We start from the raw sequence: 23,644 nt of genomic DNA, 5'->3' as shown, positions 1-23,644 counted from the left end.
CCCCTTAGAAGACACTTCTTCTCAAGCCTAAAAGGGCCTCAAAGGCCTCCTCCAGTTCCTCTGCATAGGGACAGTGAACGGCCTGCACTTTCCATGGCAGTGGTTCTCATCTTGCCAGGTACCCTTGACCTTTGAGCAATGACTGGATCAGTGCTATCCTCATCCTGACTATGGAATAACTCAAGTTTCCTATTTCCCATTTTTGCCTTTGACAGAGGTGATAACCCTTCAGGACTATCCCAAAAGGCTGTTCTGGGGGTGAAGAAATGGCCAAAGACTCTACTCGCAGTGAGACTTGGCTGACTGGTCCCACAATGCCTCATGGCAAATAAGGGGGTACAGGAAAAGCAGGGGGTCACCTCTGTCCCTACAACTTTCAGCTCTAACTTGGAGCTTTGCTTTCTCCAATATCCCCCCTATTGTAGCCCTGTTTGGAGTACATGTTAGCTTCTTGAAAGAATGTTTAAGGAGCTGGAGTGATAGCACAGAGGGGAGGGCATTTGCCTTGCACACAGCCAATGTGGGTTTCATCCCCGGCATCCTATATGGTTCCCTGAGCCTGAAAGAGTGATTTTTTTCCTTTGGGGGTGGTTTCAGGTCACATCTGCCAGTCCTCAGGGGTTATTCCTGGCTCTGTGCTAAGAAATTGCTCCTGGCAGGCTCGGGGACCATATGGGATGCCGGGGATTAAACCCAGGTCTGTTCCAGGTAGGCCACATGCAAGGCAAATGCCCTACCACTGTGCTATTACTCTGGCCCCCTGCAAGAGTGATTTCTGAGTGCAGATTCAGGAATAATCCCTGATCACTGCTGGGTGAGCTCCCCTCCCCCCCCCAAAAAAAGAACAAAAAAATAATGTTAAAGGGACCAGAGAGCAAGAACAAGAGTTAAGAGGTTTGCCTGCCTTAAACATGGCTCTGTGTTCTAATTCCAGGCACCCCATATGGTTTCCCCCCAACTCCTAGAGCACTTCCAGAAGTGATCCCTAAATGCAGAGCCAGGAGCAAGCCCTGAGCAGGTAAGGCCCATCCCATCCCATTTCCCAAAAATAAAGAATCTTAAAAGCTTGCAGCTGTGTTTCACAGGAGCCAAGTGGCTTCCGCAGTTACTCAGTAAGGGCTGTCTCGAACAGAAGGGCCTGTGCATGGCGAAGACCATGAGTAAGGCTTTCCACAGACAGCTGCAAGGCACCTGTTGGTTCTTGGAAATGCTGCCTTGGATCTGCTTGGCATTCCCTTCTCATGGCCTTGCTCCTGCTAATGCCTCCCTCTTCAGGACAAGACAGGTAGGACTTCGGGGAACCTGGAATATTTTAGCAAAGTCATCACCACAATCCAGGGACCAGGGTTAGAGCCAGGGTGAGGTGCTGTGTCATCTCCTTGTGGCCCCTCCAAAAGACAAAGCCTCATGTCCTGCATAGATATCATAGAGTAAATATGCAGTGAGCAGATCAAGGCCACCGTCATCTATTCTGGAGAGAGGCTGGAGGAATTCACGTCAGGAAAAACCCAACATTGCCACATGATTAGGTTCCAGCAAACCATCTTCCCTAAGAGGCCCCCAGAGACCAGGAAAAAACCAGTCAGTGCTCAGAGCCACAGAGAACAGATCAGTGTGTTAGTTGTGTTGTTCTCTCTCTTCTCTCTCTCTCTCTCTCTCTCTCTCTCTCTCTCTCTCTCTTGAGCCACACCCAGTGGTTCTCAGGGACTCCTCTAAGCTGGTGCTCAGGGGTCACTCTAGATGAAGCTGGGGATAGAATCTGGGCTTCACACCATCAAGACATAAACTCCAGCCCACTGACCTCTCTCTGGGCCTCAAATTTCTGTCCTTCTTCCTTCCTTCCTTCCTTCCTTCCTTCCTTCCTTCCTTCCTTCCTTCCTTCCTTCCTTCCTTCCTTCCTTCCTTCCTTCCTTCCTTCCTTCCTTCCTTCCTTCCTTCCTTCCTTCCTTCCTTTTTTTTGATGGGATGCCGGGACTCAAACCACCTACCTTCTGCATGAAAGGCAAATGCCTTACCTACATGCTATCTTTCTGCCCTTTCTTTCTTTCTTCTCTCTCTCTCTCTCTCTCTTTCTTTCTTTCTTTCTTTCTTTCTTTCTTTCTTTCTTTCTTTCTTTCTTTCTTTCTTTCTTTCTTCCTTCCTTCCTTCCTTCCTTCCTTCCTTCCTTCCTCCCCTCCCTCCCTCCCTCCCTCTTTCTTTCTTTCTTTCTTTCTTTCTTTCTTTCTTTCTTTCTTTCTTTCTTTCTTTCTTTCTTTCTTTCTTTCTTTCTTTCTTTCTTTCTTTCTTTCTTTCTTTCTTTCTTTCTTTCTTTCTTTCTTTCTTTCTCTATAGCTAATCCTGTACTTCTACATTTGTCCTAAGACCTAAACTATTACCCTTATACTAAGAGAAGTACACTTTAAATTAATGAGAATAAAATTTCAAAGTAAGGTAAATAAAAGCTTAACTCTATACAAAATAAATGTATGTTTTAGCTTTAGAATAAAACATAGGAAAATGTATTTGTAACTTTGGAGCTATGAAGCAATACTTTCCTATAACTCACTACCTCTAACTTGGTGACTCTCAGTTCTTTAGGTGGCTCTAGGGACTGAGAGGAGGACTCCCCAAGTTGGACTCCTACACTGTTCTGAGGCCCAAAATTCCCAAGGGAATCCAAGGGCATCAAACATGGGTGATGCAGGGGGGTGGGACAAATGCTGGTGTCACCCTGTACCTTATCCAGTGTGTCGAGTGTCTTCGGGTCGATTTTGCGGATGTAGTTTGTCTCCGTGGTGGCATAAAAGTCATCCCCACATTGCATAATGTTGATGAGGCAGTTATCGGTGAAGTCAGGCAAGATGTGGGACAGGTAGGAGAAGGCTCTAGGGAGGAAGTGGGCTGGTAGTGAGCAAGAAACTTGGCCCCCCTCCACTAATGCTAAGTTACACCAAGGGAGGTTCCCCAAAGAACATAGATGAAGCTGCCTCAAGATATCCCTAGATTATTCCTTCCCCCAATCCCATTCAGAACTTTTTCTATCCTTTTACCTCCTCAATCCTGATTCATTATCTCTCCCTCTTTAACCCTCTTCACCCTCAGTTCTTAACTCCTTAGGAACTGAGACTGTTCACCTGTCCCAGCAAGCTGCCACCTGGCTCCCAAAGCGAAAGGACACCCTCTCAGCCCTTCATCTCCGGCCCCAGCAGGAAGCTGCAACCACCACTCCTGCTGACACATTTCATACGACCCTCTTTTTTCCCACCCCTCCCCAATCTGGATTATTGCTTGCTACTGAACTTAGGTCTAGAGAGATCCCCAGCTCAAGGACACTGCCTGATCCCTTATGGGTGCAACCATTTTTCAGATTTAATAAAAACATAGTGTGGGACAAAACAGTGCCGAGGATCTCATCCCACCAAGACTATCTCAAAAGACTTAGTGGAGATATCTATATATTTTTTCATGTTTATTTTATTTTATTTTGGTTTTTGGGCCACATCCATTGATGCTCAGGGATTACTCCTGGCTATGTGCTCAGAATTCGCTCCTGGGTTGGGGGACCACATGGGATGCCAAAGGATCAAACCATGGTCTATCCTAGGCTAGCGCTTGTAAGCAGAAGCCTTACCTCTAGTGCCACTGCTCCGGCCCCTTCATGTTTAATTCTTAATAGTATACCTCTTAGTGTGTTTGTTTTCAAAAGTAAAGGTAGTCTCCTCCATCCTTTTTATAAATTTTATTTTTTGCTTGTTTTATTTATTTATTTATTTTGGTTTTTGGGCCACACACGGTGATGCTGAGAGGTTACTCCTGGCTATGCACTCAGAAATTGCTCCTGGTTTGAGGGACCATATGGGATGTCGGGGATCAAACTCAGGTCAGACGTATGCAAGACAAAAGCCCTACCACTGTGCTATCACTCCAGCCCCGATTTTTGTTTGTTTGGTTCTGCTTATTACAAAATTCTAGTAGAATAGTCTTGCTTGGGATAAATGCTCAGGTCAAAACCAGGGGAAAGGGATTGTATAGCATGTCATTTTTACCCCAAAGTGCACCAACAATATAATATGGCACCATTCCTTTTTGCATAGGCACACTATGGGGAGACCTTATGTATAGAAACAAGTTCTTTATTTTTATTTCTTTATTTCTTTTTGGTTTTTGGGTGACACCTGCATCACTCAGGGTTATTCCTGGCTCTATGCTCAGAAATCACTCCTGGCAGGCTCAGGGGAATCATATGGGATGCAGAGATTTGAACCATCAACTTAGATTTTATCCGATCGAACTTCAACTGTCCAACCCTGAACCCTGGATCCCAACCTTAGAACTGGCACAGTTCCCTGCAGCAGCACCAGAATTAAACTCCCCCTCAGAGAGTCCCTAATACTGCTTTGGCACCAACTTGCCCAGGGTAGGTTCATATGACATCGTGTCAACGGACAAGGAAACAGCATCAACTTGATTGAAGGGCAGGTTGCCCTATCTCATTATTTAATGGTGAGATGAAATCAGAAGACACTTCGTCCTTTGATCTGTGCCAAAACCAAGATCACTAAATACAGAAGACTGATTACAACAACTATGACTGAGCAGAACATCTGGAACCAGAAAGAAAGACTATCATAGACTTTGTCCTAGGATTTGTGCAAAAACCAAGATCTTCAATTAGAGGACTAAATTTGACAACTACAACTGAGCAGAACATTTCCTGGCACCATAAAGAAGACTTTGGGGTTTGATAATGAACAGGTCCAGAGCCTGTAGTCGGGTTCATAACAGTATGCTTCAAAGATGGGGACATCCTGTATCTCTTAGGTCAAGGGAATTTCTTTTCTAATTTCCCCAACACTTATGTATAAAGTCATGCTCTCTGGGTAATTGATCGAGGACAGAGGAAGTAGTTCCAGTTGTATAGATCCTCAGTAAATAATCAACACAGACAAGGGGGTAAAAAGAGACAAGAAGGTCGGACACAAAACCCTTTACCAACAAGCTAGCTGCTCCAAAATCCAGAGCTCGCTCGCCAGTTGCCAAAAGGTCTCTCCTGCTTGCCTTTCCTATATAATATTACCCAAACAGCGCCCCCTACCTAAGGAGGGAGAGTAGAAAAGCAGGCAGTGGAATAGATAAAAAAAAAAAAAAAAAGAGAGAGAGAGAAATATATAAAAGTCTCTAATTACCTCACACTTATGCAAAAAACAAACAAACAACCTCGTCATACCATTCCCCCCTTTTATTTTTTAAATTCATATTTATAGCTTCTAGACAGGGGCTTCTGCTCGCTTTCCTTTTTTTTTTTTTTAAATCAGAACCATAGAACATGAATCATCTTGTTCTGCCTCATATTTCTGTCTTCCTACAAACTGAGGGGAAAAAGTGGATGGTACCAGGAGCAAAGCAGTCTCATGAGCATTGAGTGGAAATAAAAAATGATCAGACCTAAATACCCAACCCAAAGTTAATGGCAATGGAATCAAGAGACCCAAACTACAACAAGCTATCCACAAAAGGGGCCTATTACACTAGCAGTCCATGGGTCTAAGGGTGGACGTATGGGATGCATGCTGGTGGTGGAGGGAGGTTGACACTGGTGGTGGGAATGGCCCTAATTCAATCTCACTATACCTTAAATATAACCGTGAAAGACTTGTAATTCACATTGGTCTCAATTAAAAAAAAAAAGATATCCATGGGGCCGGAGCAATAGCACAAAGTAGATTGTTTGCCTTACATGTAGCTGACCCAGGACAGACCTGGGTTCAATCTCCAGCATCCCATATGGTCCCCCAAGCACAGAGCCAGGTGTAATGCCTGAGCATCATTGGGTATGGCCCAAAAACAAAACAAAACAAAAAACAAGGGGCCGGAGAGATAGCATGGAAGTAAGGTGTTTGCCTCGCATGCAGAAGGATGGTAATTCGAATCCCAATATCCCATATGGTCCCCCAAGCTTGCCAGGAGAGATTTCTGAGTGTAGAGCCAGGAGTAACCCCTGAGCATTGCTGGGTGTGATTCAACCCCCCCAAAACAACAAACAAACAAACAAAAAAGATATCCTTAGAGGGGCTGGAGCCATAGTACAGGAGGGAGGTGCTGGCCTTGCATGTGGCCAACCCAGGTATCCCATAGGGTCTCCCAAACACCACCATGAGGGAGCCCTGAGTGCAGAGTCAAGAGAAAGTTCCGATCATTGCTAGGTGTGGCCCCAAAACAAAAACAAACAGAGGATACCTTTATGTGAAAAGAGCTAAAAAGTGAGACAACAAAGTTTCAGCCCTCCAGGGCTCCCTAGCATTTGAACAAATTCTACCAGAGCAGCAAGAGCTCATGAGTTGTGCCAAAGTGCTTTAAGAAGTTGTACAATTGGGGCTGGCGAGGTGGGGCTAGAGGTAAGGACCTTGGTTTGATCCCTGGCGTCCCATATGTTCCCCCCAAGCCAGGGGCAATTTTTGAGCGCTTAGCCAGGAGTAACCTCTGAGCATCAAACGAGTGTGGCCCGAAAAACCAAAAATGAAAGAAAGAAAGAAAGAAAGAAAGAAAGAAAGAAAGAAAGAAAGAAAGAAAGAAAGAAAGAAAGAAAGAAAGAAAGAAAGAAAGAAAGAAAGAAAGAAAGAAAGAAAGAAAGAAAGAAAGGGGCCGGGCGGTGGCGCTGGAGGTAAGGTGCCTGCCTTGCCTGCGCTAGCCTAGGACGGACCGCGGTTCGATCCCCCGGCGTCCCATATGGTCCCCCAAGAAGCCAGGAGCAACTTCTGAGTGCATAGCCAGGAGTAACCCCTGAGCGTCACAGGGTGTGGCCCAAAAACCAAAAAAAAAAAAAAAAGAAAGAAAGAAAGAAAGAAAGAGATAGAGAGAGAGAGAAAGAAAGAAAGAAAGAGAAAGAAAAAATAAAAAATAAAAAAAGAAAGAAAGAAAGAGAAGAAAGAAGAAAGAAAGAAAGAAAGAAAGAAAGAGAAAGAAAAAAATAAAAAAGAAAGAAAGAGAAGAAAGAAGAAAGAAAGAAAGAAAGAAAGAGAGAGAGAGGAAGAAAGAAAGAAAGAAAGAAAGAAAGAAAGAAAGAAAGAAAGAAAGAAAGAAAGAAAGAAAGAAAGAAAGAAAGAAGTTGTACAATGGACAGTAGGGAGGTTGTTGGCCTTCCACAAAGCCAACCTGGGTTCGATTCTTGCCATCCCATATGGTCCCCTGAGCCTGCCAGGAGCATCTGAGCACAGAGCCAAGAGTAAGTAAGCTCTGGGCACTGCCAAGTTTGGACCAAAAACCAAAACCAAAACCAAACCAAACCAAAAAAAAAACTAACAAAACCAACCAACCAACAAAGCACCCAACAACATATAGTCTCTGCTGGCAGGACCTGTAGAGTTACCAGATTTTCTGTTGGGTGAATCCTTATATGTTCTAAATAAATTTCAAAAAGCTTTCTTTCTTTTTTTTTTTTTTTTTTGGTTTTTGGGCCACACCCGTTTGATGCTCAGGGGTTACTCCTGGCTATGTGCTCAGAAATCGCCCCTGGCTTGGGGGGACCATATGGGGATCGAACCGCGGTCCTTCCTTGGCTAGCGCTTGCAAGGCAGACACCTTACCTCCAGCGCCACCTACCCGGCCCCTCAAAAAGCTTTCTTAAGGGGTCAGAATGATATCACAATGAGTAGGGCATTTGCCTTGCACATGGCTAACCCGGATTAGATCCCTGGCATCCCATTGGACCCCCCAAACCTGCCAGGAGTAATTTCTCAGCGAAGAGCCAGGAGTAACCCCTGATAACCACCAGGTGTGGCCCCTAAAAAAAAAAAAAAAAAAAAAAAACAAGGAAAAAATAAAAACCTTTGTTATACAAAAAAGAAGACCCTTAAGGGTCCCCAGCGAAGGGCCAAACTTCTCTCCATTTTTGGTAGGAATGAAAGTGTCCGTGGTTCACCCCAAATCTATCTTGTTTTTAAAGGAAACAATCTCATGTTGAGTTGAGATCTGTCCAAGATTTGATTTACAGACAAAGCGAAGGAGGGAGGTCCTGGATCCCCTGTATTGGTCAGCACTCCCCCTCCTGGCCAACTGGTGTAACTACAGGTATGCTCCCAGTTGGTGAGTGCCCATCCTACCCCTTCCCTGTCCTCATACTCTGCAGAGGTGAGAGTAACGCCCTTGGGTGTGGGTGCAACCATCTGAGCACAGGGTCTGGGAATTGGAGGGGTGGGTGTCAGTTCTGGGAAAGCAGAAGTAGCCACTGTCTCCGGGCAAGTCTGGGCCTAGCACCTTGTATGGCCCCTTGATGGGGAAAGGCATCAGGAAGGAAAGGAGGGAACAGCCCAATTTTCCAGTCAATGGTTTAATTGCTGAATATTAAATAAGTTCATTTTTTGTAAAAAAATAAGTTCATTTTTTGCATCATAACTCAGATTTCTCTCTCTCTTTCCCTCCCCTCCCCTCCCCCTCTCCCTCTCTCTCCCCCCCCCCTCTCTCTCTCACACACACACACACACACACACACACACACACACACACACACAGAGCTGAGGCTTAGACCCAGGAGTCCATGATCCATATTTTAAACATCTACAACTGTACAATATTTTTAGGGACACACCTGGTGGTGCTCAGGGGTTACTCCTGGCTCTGTGCTCAGAAATTACATCTGGCAGGCTCAGAGGACCATATAGGATGTCAGGAATGAAACCCAGGTTGGTTCATGCAAGTGTGCTATGTTTTTGTTCTGAAAATTTCTCTTACTTTTTTTTTTTTTTGCTTTTGGGCCACAACAGGTGACGCTCAGGGGTTACTCCTGGCTATGTGCTCAGAAATAGCTCTTGGCTTAGGGGACCATATGGAACGCCAGGGGATTGAACCGAGGTCCATCCTAGGTCAGCCGCGTACAAGGCAAACACCCTACCTGCTGCACCACTACTCCGGCCCCTTTTCTCTCACTTTATTTATTTATTTATTTTTGTTTTTGAGCCACACCCAGCGGCGCTCAGGGGTTACTCCTGGCTATCTGCTCGGGAATAGCTCCTGGCAGGCGCGGGGGACCATATGGGACGCTGGGAGTCACCAGGATTTGAACCAACCACCTTTGGTCCTGGGACGGCTGCCTGCAAGGTAAACGCCACTGTGCTATCTCTCCGGGCCCTATCTCTCACTTTTTTTTTTTTTTTTTGGTTTTTGGGCCACACCCGGCGATGCTCAGGGGTTACTCCTGGCTGTCTGCTCAGAAATAGCTCGAACCAACCACCTTTGGTCCTGGATCGGCTGCTTGCAAGGCAAACGCCGCTGTGCTATCTCTCCGGGCCCAATCTCTCACTTTTTTTTTTTTTTGGTTTTTGGGCCACACCCGGTGACGCTCAGGGGTTACTCCTGGCTATGCGCTCAGAAGTCGCTCCTGGCTTGGGGGACCATATGGGACGCCGGGGGATCGAACCGCGGTCCGTCTCCTAGGCTAGCGCAGGTAAGGCAGGCACCTTACCTCGAGCGCCACCGCCCGGCCCCAATCTCTCACTTTTTAATAGAAAAAATAACAGCATCTTTCATGCTCATTCTATCACGTGCCCAAACACCCCTTGGAAATCTTGCCATGCAGCATCATAAAACAGCTCCCCCATTTCTTTCCCAATCTGCCTGCTGTTTTCTTGTATCTTTTTTACTGATGTTTATCTAACTGCTCCTGTTAATGACCATTCAGGTTATTTTCAGTTCCTTGTCATAACAAATGACGAAGCTGTGAATTGACTCATATGTGTGTCATTTCAGATGCTGTGTAGCTGATCTGTAAGCTAAAGGGAAAACACATTGGTGATTTTGATCAATAATTCCAATTGCTCTCTCCCAGCGGAGCAGGAGAGCAGCTAATAACCTTCCTGCCAGTGGCACTGGCCCAGCCTGGTTGACGGGAATGCCTGATGCATTTGGACAGACACTGAGCAACACAACAGAGCACCAAAGAGCAAACCCAGATTGTCAAAACAAACAGACAAACAAACAAAGAACAGATTGTCCACCTTCCTCCAAGAAAGGGGAAACACACACACACACACACACACACACACACACACACCAAAAATAAAACAAACAAACAAAAAAAACAAACAAAAACATAACCATGCTCAAAACAGACAGTTACAGGGCTGGAGCAATAGCACAGCTGCACACGGTCAACCTCAGTTCAATCCCTGGCATCCCATATGGTCCCTTGTGCACCACCAGGAATCCTAAGTGCAGAGCCAGGAGTAACTCCTGAACATGGCTGGTTTAGCTTCCAAACCAAACCAACCAAATCAATCAAACAAACAAAAAACAACCAACCAACCAATCAATCAAACAAACAAAAAACCAACTACAAAGCAAAAAGTGGACAGTTACTTGGAAAAGATGTTTTTGCAGGGGTCTGGATAGGCCATCGTCCCGAACTCCGACACCACGATTCTGTTGGCCTCGATATTGGCCTTGTAAGTGTCACTCCGCAGGTATTTGCTCCGGTAGTGAACCTCACCTGCAAGAGAAGCAGGTAGGGGCCATAGTTGTAGAGAAGTGGGGGGGGCGGCTCCCTCTTGGCCCTCCCCAGTAGGGCAAGCTTCTCTTTCTGGTTTTACAGAGAAGGGAGCTCAAGTTTGCAAATACCCCCAGCATATTGCATGGCACCCACCAATCCCAACTGAGCGGTGCCATCTCGGGCCAGGGACAGTTCCTTTCACCAGATTAGCCTCTGGCCCATAAAGTTCAGATATGCGGAACCAATCTAGAGGATCCCCTGGGCTGGTTCCCCAGAGCCTGAGTCCCCCCACCCTGAGTCCTCACTGGCCATTGGAGACTCTGGAGTAACGCTGGTTCTCTGCGCCCACTAGGGGGCGTAATTATGTGTCAGTTCACACTGAGGGTTGGCTCAGGATATGGTGGGTGGGGTGGAGGTGGGGCTACAAGGAGCTGTAGAATGATCTGGACTCCACCGACCACAGAGCTTTTGACTGCTTAGAAGCTGGGATTCCAAGCTGTCCATTAGAACCCAGCTAGTCAGACATCTAGAGAGTTCTAGAATAGCCCACATGTCTCAGTGCTGCTGGAATAAATCACCAACTTAGTTAACTTAAAACAAGGTAGATTTGGGATCTTACTATTCTAGAAAACTTGGTTGGATATGGGGCTCCTGGGGCTGAAGTCAAAGATCATATTGAGGACTCTCCCGAGTATGCTTTCTGTCCTTCCCCTCTTTGACTCCCCCCCCCCACTATGATCTTTTTGAAGTACTTGTCATAGGACATTTATTTCAAGACCTGGCATTGGAGAATGATGTATGTGGTCCTCAATAATCTGTAGGGGATATGGCTGTCCCACAAATGAGGTTCATAGTATTTAGTTATTGTTTATTTTGTTTCAGGGTCATACCAGGTATGTGATCTGTGCTCAGGGATCCCTTCTGGTGGGACTCAGGGAGCCATATATGATCCTGTGGGTGGAACTGGGGTCAGCTTTGTGCAAGAAAAGGGCCCTAACCACTGAACTATCTCGCCTCAAGTTTCTCCAGGAAACTTGGGGGGGGGGGAGCCACATCTGGGGATGCTTGGGAACTGAACTGGGCTCAGACTCACACAGAATAATTGCCTATACCCCTATCCTCTCTGGGTCCCAGATGGACTTTTTAGGGGAAATCAACAAGATTTTGAGAAGAATTAGACTGGATGATCAGACAGTACAGTCATCTTTTTCTTTTGGAGGGGAAGAGTCACACCTGGCGGTACTTGGGGCTTATTACTGGCTCTGCACTCAGGAGTCACTCCTGGCAGTGCTTAAGGGGAACATATGGGACATTGGGGATTGAACCTGGGTTGGCTGTGTGCAAGGCAAGCACCCTCCCTACCACTACAATTTCCCTGGCCTCATCACCAGTGTCTAGGTCTGAAGAAATCCAGAGTTAGAGAAGCAGAAAGGCGGCAGGGGGAGATTAGGGATAAGGCCACAAGCCAAGGAATGCAGGGGGTGGGTAAAGAAATTGATGGCATCCTTGCTCACACCTCCCTGTCTGCCTAGCACCCCTCCAGCTTACCCACTCCATGGAATTGAAAGCATCACTCCAGTGTTGATTTGGGCAATGGAGCAGGTGCACTTACCCTTCTGTATGGTAAAGCTGTGGATCAGCGCCATGCCATCAAACCAGTGGTTGTAGCGGCTCTCGCCCACAGTGTGCATCCCCGGCCCATTGCGGAGCAGCGTCCCCTGCAGCCAAGCTGGGATCTGGCCTGTCAGAGAAAGAACAGTGACAGCTGGCCCAGTGCTGGGTGGATAGTGTCCTGCTGCCCCATGGACTCAAAGTTCAAACATGAAGTCTCCCATAGTAACATTTAGGAGAGATTCAGCTAGAGATTTCTGCGACCACAGTATCCTCCATGAAATAGGGAAACTGCTTTTTGAGGGCAGAACCTGCTGAGTCTTGAGGGAGACAAGTTTCTGCCAGTCAGAGGTATAAAGAAAGAACATTCTAGTACTGAGCTGTCTTAGGCAGTCGCAACCAGTAGCTGAAGTGGGGCTGCATGGGTGCTGAGCGTATCTGGTCCTGTGTTCAATTCCTGGGGTCACTGAATATGGAAAGGCGCAATCAGCAGCTCTGCTGTCTGTGATCCCCACTCACCCCTACTAGATCCACACAAACCCAGCAACAGAAACCTGCAGCCCGGCAAAGCACCATGGCCAAGAGTTCAACTGCTAGGGAGCACCTATATGAATATTGCAGCTGACCTAGGGAGCACTACTGTGAGAACCAAAGCCCCCTGGGCCTAGGGTCAAGGTCCCAACCCCCCAGTAAAACCACAGTAAAATATTTTTCTACTCTATAACTTTTTTTTTTTTTGGTTGGTTTTTGGGTCACACCCGGCGGTGCTCAGGGGTTACTCCTGGCTGTCTGCTCAGAAATAGCTCCTGGCAGGCACGGGGGACCATATGGGACACCGGGATTCGAACCAGCCACCTTTGGTCCTGGATCGGCTGCTTGCAAGGCAAACGCCGCTGTGCTATCTCTCCGGGCCCATACTCTATAACTTTCTCATGGGCAGAGGGTGTTAGCCCAAAGATAAAACTGCAAAAATGTACCCACCCGGGGCCGGAGAGATAGCATGGAGGTAAGGCGTTTGCCTTTCATGCAGGAGGTCATCGGTTCGAATCCCGGCGTCCCATATGGTCCCCTGTGCCTGCCAGGAGCAATTTCTGAGCCTGGAGCCAGGAATAACCCCTGAGCACTGCCGGGTGTGACCCAAAAACCACAAAAAAAAAAAAAATGTACCCACCCTTTAAAGGGCAGGACCCTGTCTGTTCAGCTCAGCTGAAATAGAGGAGCTAGGTAAGATCCAAATGTTCCACCAGATAAGGATCCCCTGACACAAAGTTGAGTCAGAAATAAATTGAGACATCAACCCCAAGTATGATATGATTTCTGATGTGATTTCTGTTCAAGTAGATAAAATGCTTGCACCGTTGTATTAACCAAGGAAATGCTTGAGTTATTGAAGCCTGTAAAGCTCTATTAAACTACTTGAAGATTTGACTTGGGGCCCTTGTCACCTCCATTGGTTGGATGGTACTTGGACCTCGGCTAGTCGAATAAACACCCTTTTGCACCTTGCATTATCAGAGGTGGTCTTTGACTCTCAGCACCAACTTGGGTGTCAACTCGAACCCTAACACCACCCATGAGTAGGGGACCACAACCTCAACCTGAAGGGTGACTCCTCCACAGTTATACATGCAGGCACTTGGCCAGGGAGAAGGCACAGTTGTGGGGTGGGCACTTGCCTTGCACACAACTGACTCAGGTTCAATCCACAGTATTCCCCATGGTCCCTGGAGTGATGCCTATCTATCTATCTATCTATCTATCTATCTATCTATCCATCTATCTATCCATCTACCTATCATCTATCTATCTATCTATCTATCTATCTATCTATCCATCCATCCATCTATCCATCTATCTATCATCTATCTATCTATCTATCTATCCATCCATCCATCTATCCATCTATCTATCATCTATCTATCTATCTATCTATCTATCTATCTATCTATCCATCCATCCATCCATCTATCCATCTATCTATCATCTATCTATCTATCATAGAGGTATATCTATATAGATATCTCTGTTATCTTTCTCTATGTCTATATAGATATATATCTACATATATATCTTTATATATATATATATATAGAGAGGGGTACATGTTCTGTCTCTTGTAGGTTTTTTGGGGGGCATACTCAGTGTTGCTCAGGGGTTACTCCTGGCTCTGCTCAGAAATCACTGCTGGCAGGCTCAGGGGACCATATAGGATGCCAGGAATTGAACCTGGGTCCGTCCCAGATTGGCCATAAGCAAGGCAAACACCCTACTGCTGTGCTATTACTCCAGCCCTTCTTGTAGGTTTTATCTTCTGAAAACAAAGACAATGGATGCAACTCTTAATAGTGTGTGAGAAAAGCTGGAGTCATAGCACAACAGGAAGGGCATTTGCCTTGCAAGTGGTGACCTGGGTTTAATCCTCAGCATTCTATATGGTTCCCTGAGTCTGCTAGGAGTGATTTCTGAGTGAAGAGCCAGAAGTAAAGCTTGAGCACCTTTGGGCATGGCCTGACCTCCCCCATAGAGAGTGTGATAGACAGTAATAAAGTAGGCCTCTGTTTATAGTAGAGCAAATACTATTACTTTCTACTTGCATGACTACAGCACCAGGCAGGTCCATTTGGGCACAGTGTGTGTCCTCCACTATTATCCTGGGCTCTCACTCATTTGCAGAGAATGAAGAAACAAAGCAAGGGGTCGGATAATTCCAGGAGAGCACAATCTGCTTTCTCTCTCTGCTTCCATTTACATTTTTGTTTGTTTGTTGTTTTTGGTGGCACTCAGGGGTTACTCCTGGTTCTGTGCTCAGGAATCGCTCCTGGAAGGCTCGGGGATCATATGGGATGCTGGGAATCAAACCACCATCTGTTGTTGGTTGGCCATGTGCAAGGCAAATGCCCTACCGCTGTACCGGCCCCTGCACCTTTTTTTGGATGGAAGGGGTTGAGCCACCCCAACAGTGCTCAGTGCTCAGGGATTACTCCAGGCTCTGCATTCAGAAATCATTCCTGGCATCCATGGGATGCCAGGGATCAAACCTGAGCTAGCTGTATGCAAGGCAAATGTCTTCCTCACTATGCTATCACTCCAGCCCCAGATAAAAACACTCTTTTAAATATAGCAAAAGCCTCTGTCCACTTCGCTGAGGCTGTAACGGGCCTAGGGCTCTTCTCAGGTCAGGCTCTTCTCAGGGCAGATGCTGAGATCTCAGAGCTGGTTCCTGCCCCCTAGAATCAAGAAAACAGGCATGAGGAGAGAGGGGGCAAATGAGAGGAAAGCTGGGGCAGCCTGCAAAGGGCCCTTGGGCCAAGGGGAGGGGCTCTGCAAGTACCTGTGTGAGCAAAATCACAGCTGTGGGTTCCCAAGAAGCTCATACTAGCCACTCTACCCAGAGTGCACATGAAGGAGGGGAAGCCACAAGCACCCCTCATCACTCCAGAGCTAATTTAGGGTGCAAGCGTTCGCACCCACTTCTCATGATCACTGCAGAGCAAACAGCTAACCACAGCCTTTTGGAAAGTACCAGAACAGCTCCCCCTGGGAACAGAGGTTAAGATGCAGGAAAGGATCAGATTGTTCCCAATATTGAATTTGGGGTCATCACCTGCTCTGGCTTCCGGATGCTGTTTCCAGATTTATGAAAATAATTTACCACAAACACACAAACAAGCCAAAAAAAATAATAAAAAAGGTTTGGCTCTTCAAGTCCGTGTTCTCCCTTGAATAGACATCTCGCTTGCTTGTCTGTCTTTGTTTCTTTGCTTATTTTCCACTGCATTGAAGCCTGTGTTCTCTCTGAAGCACACATTTCTCCCTTCCCCTTTCTTCACATCTTTTTAAATAAGCTTCAGTAAAAACTGTCTTTCAGTCCTGAGTGATAGCACAGCAAGGAATTCATTTGTATTAGCACACATCCAACCCAGGTTCGATCCCTGACATCCCATAGGATCCTCCCCACAACCTGCCAGGAGTGATTTCTGTGTACAGAGGCAGGAGCACAGAGCCCCTGATCATCCCCTGGTGTGGCCCCAAACCTACCCAAAACAAAACAAAACAAAAACCAACGATCTTGTAAATCGGAGTGATAGTACAGCAGGGAAGGCATTTTCCTTGCATGCATCCGCCCCAGTTCAATCCCTGGCATCCCATAAGGTCCCCCGAGCTCACTGGGAGTGATCCCTGGGCACAGAGCCAAGAGTCAGTCTTGAGCAACTCTGAGTGTGGCCCCCAAACCAAACCAAAACTAAAGACCTGAGTCATTTGGACAAACACTCACCCATCACCTGGGCTCTCAGGGGCTGCGCCTGCTCCTTCTTGTTTCTACCGAAGATGACATCCATACCCAGGCAGGTTCTCAGGATAGAGTCCGTGTCCCAGCAGTGCTCCTAAGGCTGTCTTTCTTTCTGGCTCCTTCGCACTGGGCTTCTGCCTCTCGGAGCCTGTTGTCTCTTAGGTGTGGTCAAAGGCCAGGTCACTGGCTCTTGGCTAATCTTTAACCCTCTTACCGTCCCCTGAGTTCTCTCATTCTGGTTTCACTTTTAGCTCAGTCCTTTAGCTGGGTGCTCACTGCAGACATCATACTGTATCTTTGCTGCATCCAGACAACTATCTGTCACCAAGAATTCAGTCACAGAGTTGAAAAGGGTTTAGGTCAGAAAGAAAGGAAAGGGGCCAAAACGAAAGCACAATGGGGATGACATTTGCCTTGCATATGGCTGACCTGGGTTAGATTCCTGGCATCCCATATCGTTCCCTGAGCCTGCCAGGAGTAGTAACCCCTGAGAGCCACCAGGTGTGCCCCCCCCCCCAAAAAAAAAGGGAAGCTGCCTCTTTCATAGAGGGCACCTAGAATTGGGGGCTGTGGGGAGGCACCCAGCAGAAATGGCCTAGTTTCTCTTCCACTGAACTGACTCAAATCTCAGAGCCTGCACAAATTCACTGGGGAGGGAGAGACCAGCCCTGGAGACTAGTTATCTCAGCTGATCCATCGGCAACTGAGTCTCAGTTTCTACTTTCCATTGTGGTGTCTGAGGACTTGCTTCAGTCCCTTCAGTCCCTTGTCTCCTGACATTTTCGCTAACATCCTAGTGCCTGCCACTCCAGGTGGTTACAAAGTGAGAAGCAAACCTGGGAACTGATTGTGTCTCCTGGGAAGTTTAGAATATGCGAGGACATAGGGTTCTACTATGGTTTTTTGTTGTTTTTGATGTTGTTGTTGTTTTTGCTTTGGGACCACACCCAGCATGTTCAGGGCTTACTCCTTGCTCTGGACTCAGGAATTATTCCTGTTGGGGTTTCAGGGCATCCTATGGGGTGCTGGGGATGGAACCCAAATTGGTTGCATGTAAGGCAAATACCCTATCCGATGCACTATCACTCCGGACAGGGTCCTACTCTGGGTGGGGAACTGTAACTCAGTGGGAGGGTACTTGCCTGCATGTGTGACACTCTGGGTTCAAGTTCAGCACTGCCTGCCCCCCTTGATAGCCCTGAAGGGGGGCATCTGTTAGCATCCTTGGAAGAGACATCATGGGGTCCTGACTGGGTAGGCTGAGCACTGCCTGCAACACTAAATAAAAAATCACCAACCAGCTGGAAAGATAGCACAGTGGATAAGGGGCATGTCTTGCATGCAGCCAAACCAGGTTTGACCTGGCATCCTATATCATTCCTTGTCTGAGTACTGCCAGGAATGACCCCTGAGTGCAGTCAGGAATAACCTCCGAGCCTCACCTGGTGTGGCCCCAAAATGAAGACAAACTAACAAAATTACCACCAACCCTAGTAAATCCCAATTACTTCAGTCACATCATTGTGAGATGCAACAATGACCATAAATAGATTTTGTTTTGTTTTGTTTTTGGGCCACACCCAGTGAAGCTCAGAGGTTACTCCTGGCTGTGCACTCAAATCACCAGCGATCTGTCCTAGGCTAGCACATGCAATGCAGACGCCCTCTCGCCTGCGCCACTGCTCTGGCCCCATATATGGATTTTTTTTTGTTTTGTTTGTTTTTGTTTTTGTTTTTGGGCCACACCCGGCGGTGCTCAGGGGTTACTCCTGGCTGTCTGCTCAGAAATAGCTCCTGGCAGGCACGGGGGATCATATGGGACACTGGGATTCGAACTAACCACCTTTGGTCCTGGATCGACTGCTTGCAAGGCAAACGCCGCCGTGCTATCTCTCAGGGCCCCCATATATGGATTTTTATTGATCTCAGTTCAGACCATTCCATTTGCTTTAGTGTTGTAACAAATAATATGAAGTAAATTTTGTGTGTGCCTGCTAAGGGGCTGGGGTGGGGGGTGGAAAACTTGGTGGAGGGAAGGTCACACTGGTGGTGGCATTGATGTTAGGACATTTAATGCCCGAGACGACTATTATGAACAACTTCATGCTATAATGAAAAATTCAAAGATAAAATTAAATTTGTATTTGGTTTTTGGACTCATCTGCTAGTGCTCTGGGTTACTCCTGGCTTAGAGATCACTCCTGGTAGGGTTTAGGGACCATTTGGGATATTGGGAATCAAACCCAGGTCAGCTGTGTACAAAGTGAGCAATACTTACCTCTGTACTATAACTCTGGCCCCAGAAATAAATAGAAATTTAAAACCAAATCATATAGCTGGACCTTGGAGCCTCCTCATTTTGTGAAAGAGAAAAAATTAGAAATGTTAGCCAATATGATCATGTGAAACATTGTTTTGTTTTTGTTTTTTGTTTTGGCTTGGGGGCCACACCCAATGACGCTTGGGTTACTTCTGGCTATGTGCTCAGAAATTGCTCCTAGCTTGGGGGACCATATGGGACACCGGGGATCGAACCTCAGTCAGTCCTAGGCTAGCGCGGGCAAGGCAAACGCCTTACTGCTTGTGCCACCACCCCGCCCCTCTTTTTTTTTATAATAATTTTTATTGTGACCAATGTGAATTATAAGTCTTTCACAGTTATATATATATATATTAGTTTTTGGGTCACACCAGCAGCGCTCAGGGGTTACTCCTGGCTCTATGCTCAGAAACTACCCCTGGCAGGCACAAGGGACCATATGGGATGCCGGGATTCGAACCACGGTCCTTCTGCATGGAAGGCAAATGCCTTACCTCCTTGCTATCTCACCGGCCCCTCACAGTTATATTTAAGGTACATAGTGACAGTGAATTTGGGCCATTCCCACCACCAGTGTTGTCTTCCCTCCAACCCTGTTCCCAGCAAGCATGACATACCACCCCCACCCCCTTGCTCCCTGGACTGTTAGTGTAACAGGTCCCCTCTGTGTATAGCTTGTTGTAGACTGGGTTATCTTGATTCTGCTGTCTTTGACTTTGGGTTTGGTGTTTAGGTTTGATTGTTTTTTATTTCCACTCAATGTTCATGCAATTGTTTGCTCCTGGTACTATCCACTTTTTATTTCCCTCAAATTTTGGGGGGAATCACACCCGGCGGTACTTAGGGGTTACTTACTCCTGGCTCTGTGCTCAGAAAACGCTCCTGGTGTTTTATTATATGGTTTTATTATATGGTCCTGGGGACCATATAATGCCAGGATTTGTACCACAGTCTGTCCTGGATTGGTTACGTGCAAGGCAAATGCCCTACTGCTGTGCTATCTCTCTGGCCCCTTTCTTTAATTTTTGAGGCAGAACAAGATGATTCAAGTTCTATGGTTCTAGGGCCGAAGAGATAGCATGGAGGTAGGGCATTTGCTTTGCATGCAGAAAGATGGTGGTTTGAATCTTGGCATCCCATATGGTCCCCTGTGCCTGCCAGGGGTGATTTCTGAGCATAGAACCAGGAGTAACCCCTGAGCGCTGCTGGGTGTGACCCAAAACTAAACAAAAAAAAAAAAAAAAGAGGAGAAAAAAAGATATTAAAAAAAAAAGAAAAAGAAAAAGAAGAAAGAAATAAAAGAAGAAAGAAAAAGAAAAAACTAAACAAAACAAAGAACAACAAAAACACAATAACAGCTAAAAAAACTCAACAAAACACCACCACCAAGAGGAAAGAGAAAAAATATTGTTTTTTCATTCAAAGCACATAGCTCAGACTGGCCACAAGAAGGCAGTTACCAATGGCCTCATCTAGGATTTTCTGCATTTCTTCCCTTGTCAGGGAGAGAAGATCCATCTCAGTAATGATGTGTGAGAGCTGCTCAACAAGAGCAATCATGGAAAGTTCCGGTGACAACTCTGAGGGAACAGAGAAGCAGCTCTGTGTGACACTCTCAGATGATTAAGACAGACATAGACCAATGAGATGCCCAAGCAGTCAGTGCCCAGATCACAAACATTAGCTGTGCCAAGGGCCAGAGGAGGTAGAAATGGGAACTGGAGTGATAGTGCTGTGATAGGGCGTTTGCCTTGCACACAGCCAACCTGGGTCGGACCTGGGTTCAATTTCTGACATCCCAGAAGTGATTTCTGAGTGTAGAGCCAGGAGTAATCCCTGAACATCACTAGGTGTGGCCCCCAAACAAGACAAAACAAAAGAAATGGGAACCCACTTCATCACACATGCATAAATGCATCTACTCAAGACTTCTGTGCCCTAGACGTGGGTCTCATTAAATCCCATCCTCCACCAGGCTGGGGCAGCTCCATGATTGCAGGCAGCAGCCATGAGGAACACAGGAGCCCCGACGCTAGTCGGGATTTCTGGGAGAGGCTTGTGGGCATCTCCTGTGGCCTCCTTCCCACCATACAGGTAGGCACTGTTGGCACAACAATGCCTCTAGCTGTGATCAGAGGCTGAAAGATGCAGCACAGAGGTGAACTTGCACTGTCCACGGAGAGTCCCAGAGGTCCACAGCTGAGCTGTACCATACTGTCTGCTCCCAGTGTGAGGGAGAAGGCAGGAAAGGGGATTCACAGTGGGGAGGTAAGCCCCCATTCCCTTTTGGAAGCTTCTTGCACGCACCTTCTTTTCCAACCTAATGCAAGACCTGGAAGATCCAATCCTTGTTTTGCTTTGCTTTAAGGCAATGCCCAGAAGTGCTCAGGGCTTACTTCTGACTCTGTGCTCAGGAGTCACTCCCAACTGGACTCAGGGGACCACATAGGGTGCGAAGGATTGAACCCTGTGCAAGACAAACACCCTACCCATTGTGCTATCACTCTAGCCCTGAGGTATAATTCTCTCTTGTGGGTGTACCTATTTAAGACCCTAGACCCACCCATTTCTGGGAGGGGTCTTGGGAACCGGATAGTAGGTGTAACTTTACCTGCGAGCCCCTCCCATTCCTGGGAGGGGTCTGGGAAAAGGTAGATAAGGTTTGGACCAAGGGAATTCGGGCCTTTTTGGCTCTTTGCCCTTTTTGCGCTGCTGTGCGCTCTGGCTTCTGGGTTTCTGTGTTCTGGTCTTTGACCAGCATGGAGCCCAAAGGGAAGATGGCTAACAGGAAATAAGATGCAGGGCTAGCAAAATATGGCTGTGCTTGAAAGGTTATGAATAGGCCACACACATGTGGTGGCTAGGGCTTGAATAAAGTTGCTTCCTAACGCCTGACTGTGAGTGAGTGATTTCACCTGGGCCTGGGACTCGCCGACTGCATAAAGGTTGCAGAGCCACGTGGACTGGAATGGCATGGAGAGAAATCCACCGCCATCCAGCACCATCGTTAACTATTTAATGCAACACTCTCTCTTTTTTTTTTTTGGTGGGGGGGGGTCACACCCGGCAGCTCTTAGGGGTTACTCCTGACTCTGCGCTCAGAAATAGCTCCTGGCGGGCTCAGGAGACCATATGGGGTGCCAGGGCTCGAACCACTATCCTTCTGAATGAAGGCAAATGCCTTACCTCCAAGCTATCTCTCCGGTCCCTGAGATATAATTCTTTTTTCTTTCCTTTTTTGTTTTTTGGGCTACACCCAGTGATGCTCAGGGGTTACTCCTGGTTCTGCACTCAGAAATTGCTCCTGGCTTGGGGCACCATATGAGAAGCCGGGATTCAAACCACCGTATGCCCTGGATAGGCTGCGTACAAGGCAAACGCTCTACTGCTGTGCTATCATTCTGGCCCCATGAGATATAATTCTTATCCCCCTTTTATCACAAAGCAACCAACGGTCAATGCAGTTATGGCCCTCAACCAGAGAACATAGAGCATGTAGCAGGGATTTGAGTGTGGGGCCCTCCTATCCCACATTGGGGGGCACAGATGTGGGCAGTGCAGGTGGCTTTTCTCACAGCATGTATCACATCTCTCAGACCTGCCACCCTGTGACAGAGATAAACCTGCAAGCTCAAAACAAAGCAAATGTGTTCCAAGCAGCAGCAGCCCCATCTCCAGGTGCCTAAGACCTCTACATGCCTGAAATGGGTTAATATTTCCCTCAGGGAGATAAGCTTATCCTATCTAAATTAGTTTGCAGTTTTCCAATTAAGTTAACTTCTAAATGGTGCCTCTAATTAGCTGGGGTGACATGAGGACCAGATAAATGGCAATCACAGATAGCAGGGTTCAAGGTGACAGGCAAAGTCCCCTCTGAGGTGGCTGTGTATTTTGTCATCAAATAGGAAAGCTGATGAGGGCGGCTCCACTTCGATGGCAGGAAGCAGGGGAGAGGTGACAGGAACAGCACTGGGAACCCCCCCAAAGAACCATCTTTGATGGTCAAGGTGGGGGACAGTTGGGGCTGGAGTAATGGCACAAGCAGTAAGGCGTCTGCCTTGCCTGAGCTAGCCTAGGATGGACAGAGGTTCGATTCCCTAGCATCCCGTATGGTCCCCCAAGCCAGGAGTAATTTCTGAGCGCATAGCCAGGAGTAACCCTTGAGAGTCACCAGGTGTGCCCCCCCAAAAAAACCCAACAAAACAGGGCCCGGAGAGATAGCACAGCGGCGTTTGCCTTGCAAGCAGCCGATCCAGGACCAAAGGTGGTTGGTTCGAATCCCGGTGTCCCATATGGTCCCCTGTGCCTGCCAGGAGCTATTTCTGAGCAGACAGCCAGGAGTAACGCCTGAGCATCACCGGGTGTGGCCCAAAAACAAAAACAAAAATATACAAAAACCCAACAAAACAAAACAAAAGATAGGGGACCGAAACCGAGGAAAGTGGTGCTGGGTTAGCACCATTAGCCAGAGCTTCCACCTTCCATGAACTCCCAGTCCAGCAGGAAGGAAGGAGGCAAGTGATGATGAGTGCTGCCTTGCTCCTGGGACAGAGAATGAACGAGAATGAGGTGGTGGCTGGGAGAGATAAACAACTGCTGCTAGGGGGAAACGGAAGGACAGTACAGCTGGCCCATGTGCAATCACTGGCATACTATGAATGCACCATGAATAATTCCTAAGTGCAGACCCAGGAGTAAGCCCTGAACACTGTTCAGACCAAACCAAACCCAAACCAAAACAAAACAGAAAAAAACAACAACAAACACCAAACCAAACAAAAACAGAAAAACAAACAAACAAACAAACAAACCAAAATCCAGCAGTTGCCAGGACCCAGGCTGGGACCCTAGAGTGTTCCAGTTCAGACTTCAGGGTGCTGTCAAAGATTTCATGAGATTTGGATTAGAGTAAGTCAGTAGGGCCTGAAAGATAGCACAGCAAAAGGGTGCTTGCCTTGCATGC

General features: G+C 47.1%; 2 protein-coding genes across 2 annotated transcripts in view; one reads left to right on the top strand and one right to left on the bottom strand.

Moving 5' to 3' along the window:
- BCO1 (beta-carotene oxygenase 1) overlaps positions 1 to 16,465 on the bottom strand; it is a 37,300-nt gene extending 20,835 nt beyond the window's left edge. Inside the window, exons 1-4 of the mRNA XM_049786291.1 lie at positions 16,347 to 16,465; positions 12,072 to 12,200; positions 10,330 to 10,459; positions 2,717 to 2,864 (exon numbers count right to left, since the gene is read on the bottom strand). Coding sequence (XP_049642248.1) covers positions 2,717 to 2,864; positions 10,330 to 10,459; positions 12,072 to 12,200; positions 16,347 to 16,410 — 471 coding nt within the window. The 5' untranslated portion in view covers positions 16,411 to 16,465. The remainder of the gene's footprint in view (positions 1 to 2,716; positions 2,865 to 10,329; positions 10,460 to 12,071; positions 12,201 to 16,346) is intronic.
- GCSH (glycine cleavage system protein H) overlaps positions 1 to 23,644 on the top strand; it is a 729,662-nt gene that overhangs the window by 673,301 nt on the left and 32,717 nt on the right. The window lies entirely within an intron of this gene.

The sequence above is a fragment of the Suncus etruscus genome, chromosome 14 (assembly GCF_024139225.1).
Source record: "Suncus etruscus isolate mSunEtr1 chromosome 14, mSunEtr1.pri.cur, whole genome shotgun sequence".
Taxonomy (NCBI): Eukaryota; Metazoa; Chordata; class Mammalia; order Eulipotyphla; family Soricidae; genus Suncus; species Suncus etruscus.
The sequence above is the reverse complement of the archived record's forward strand: the minus strand, read 5'-3'. Positions and strand labels throughout refer to the sequence as shown.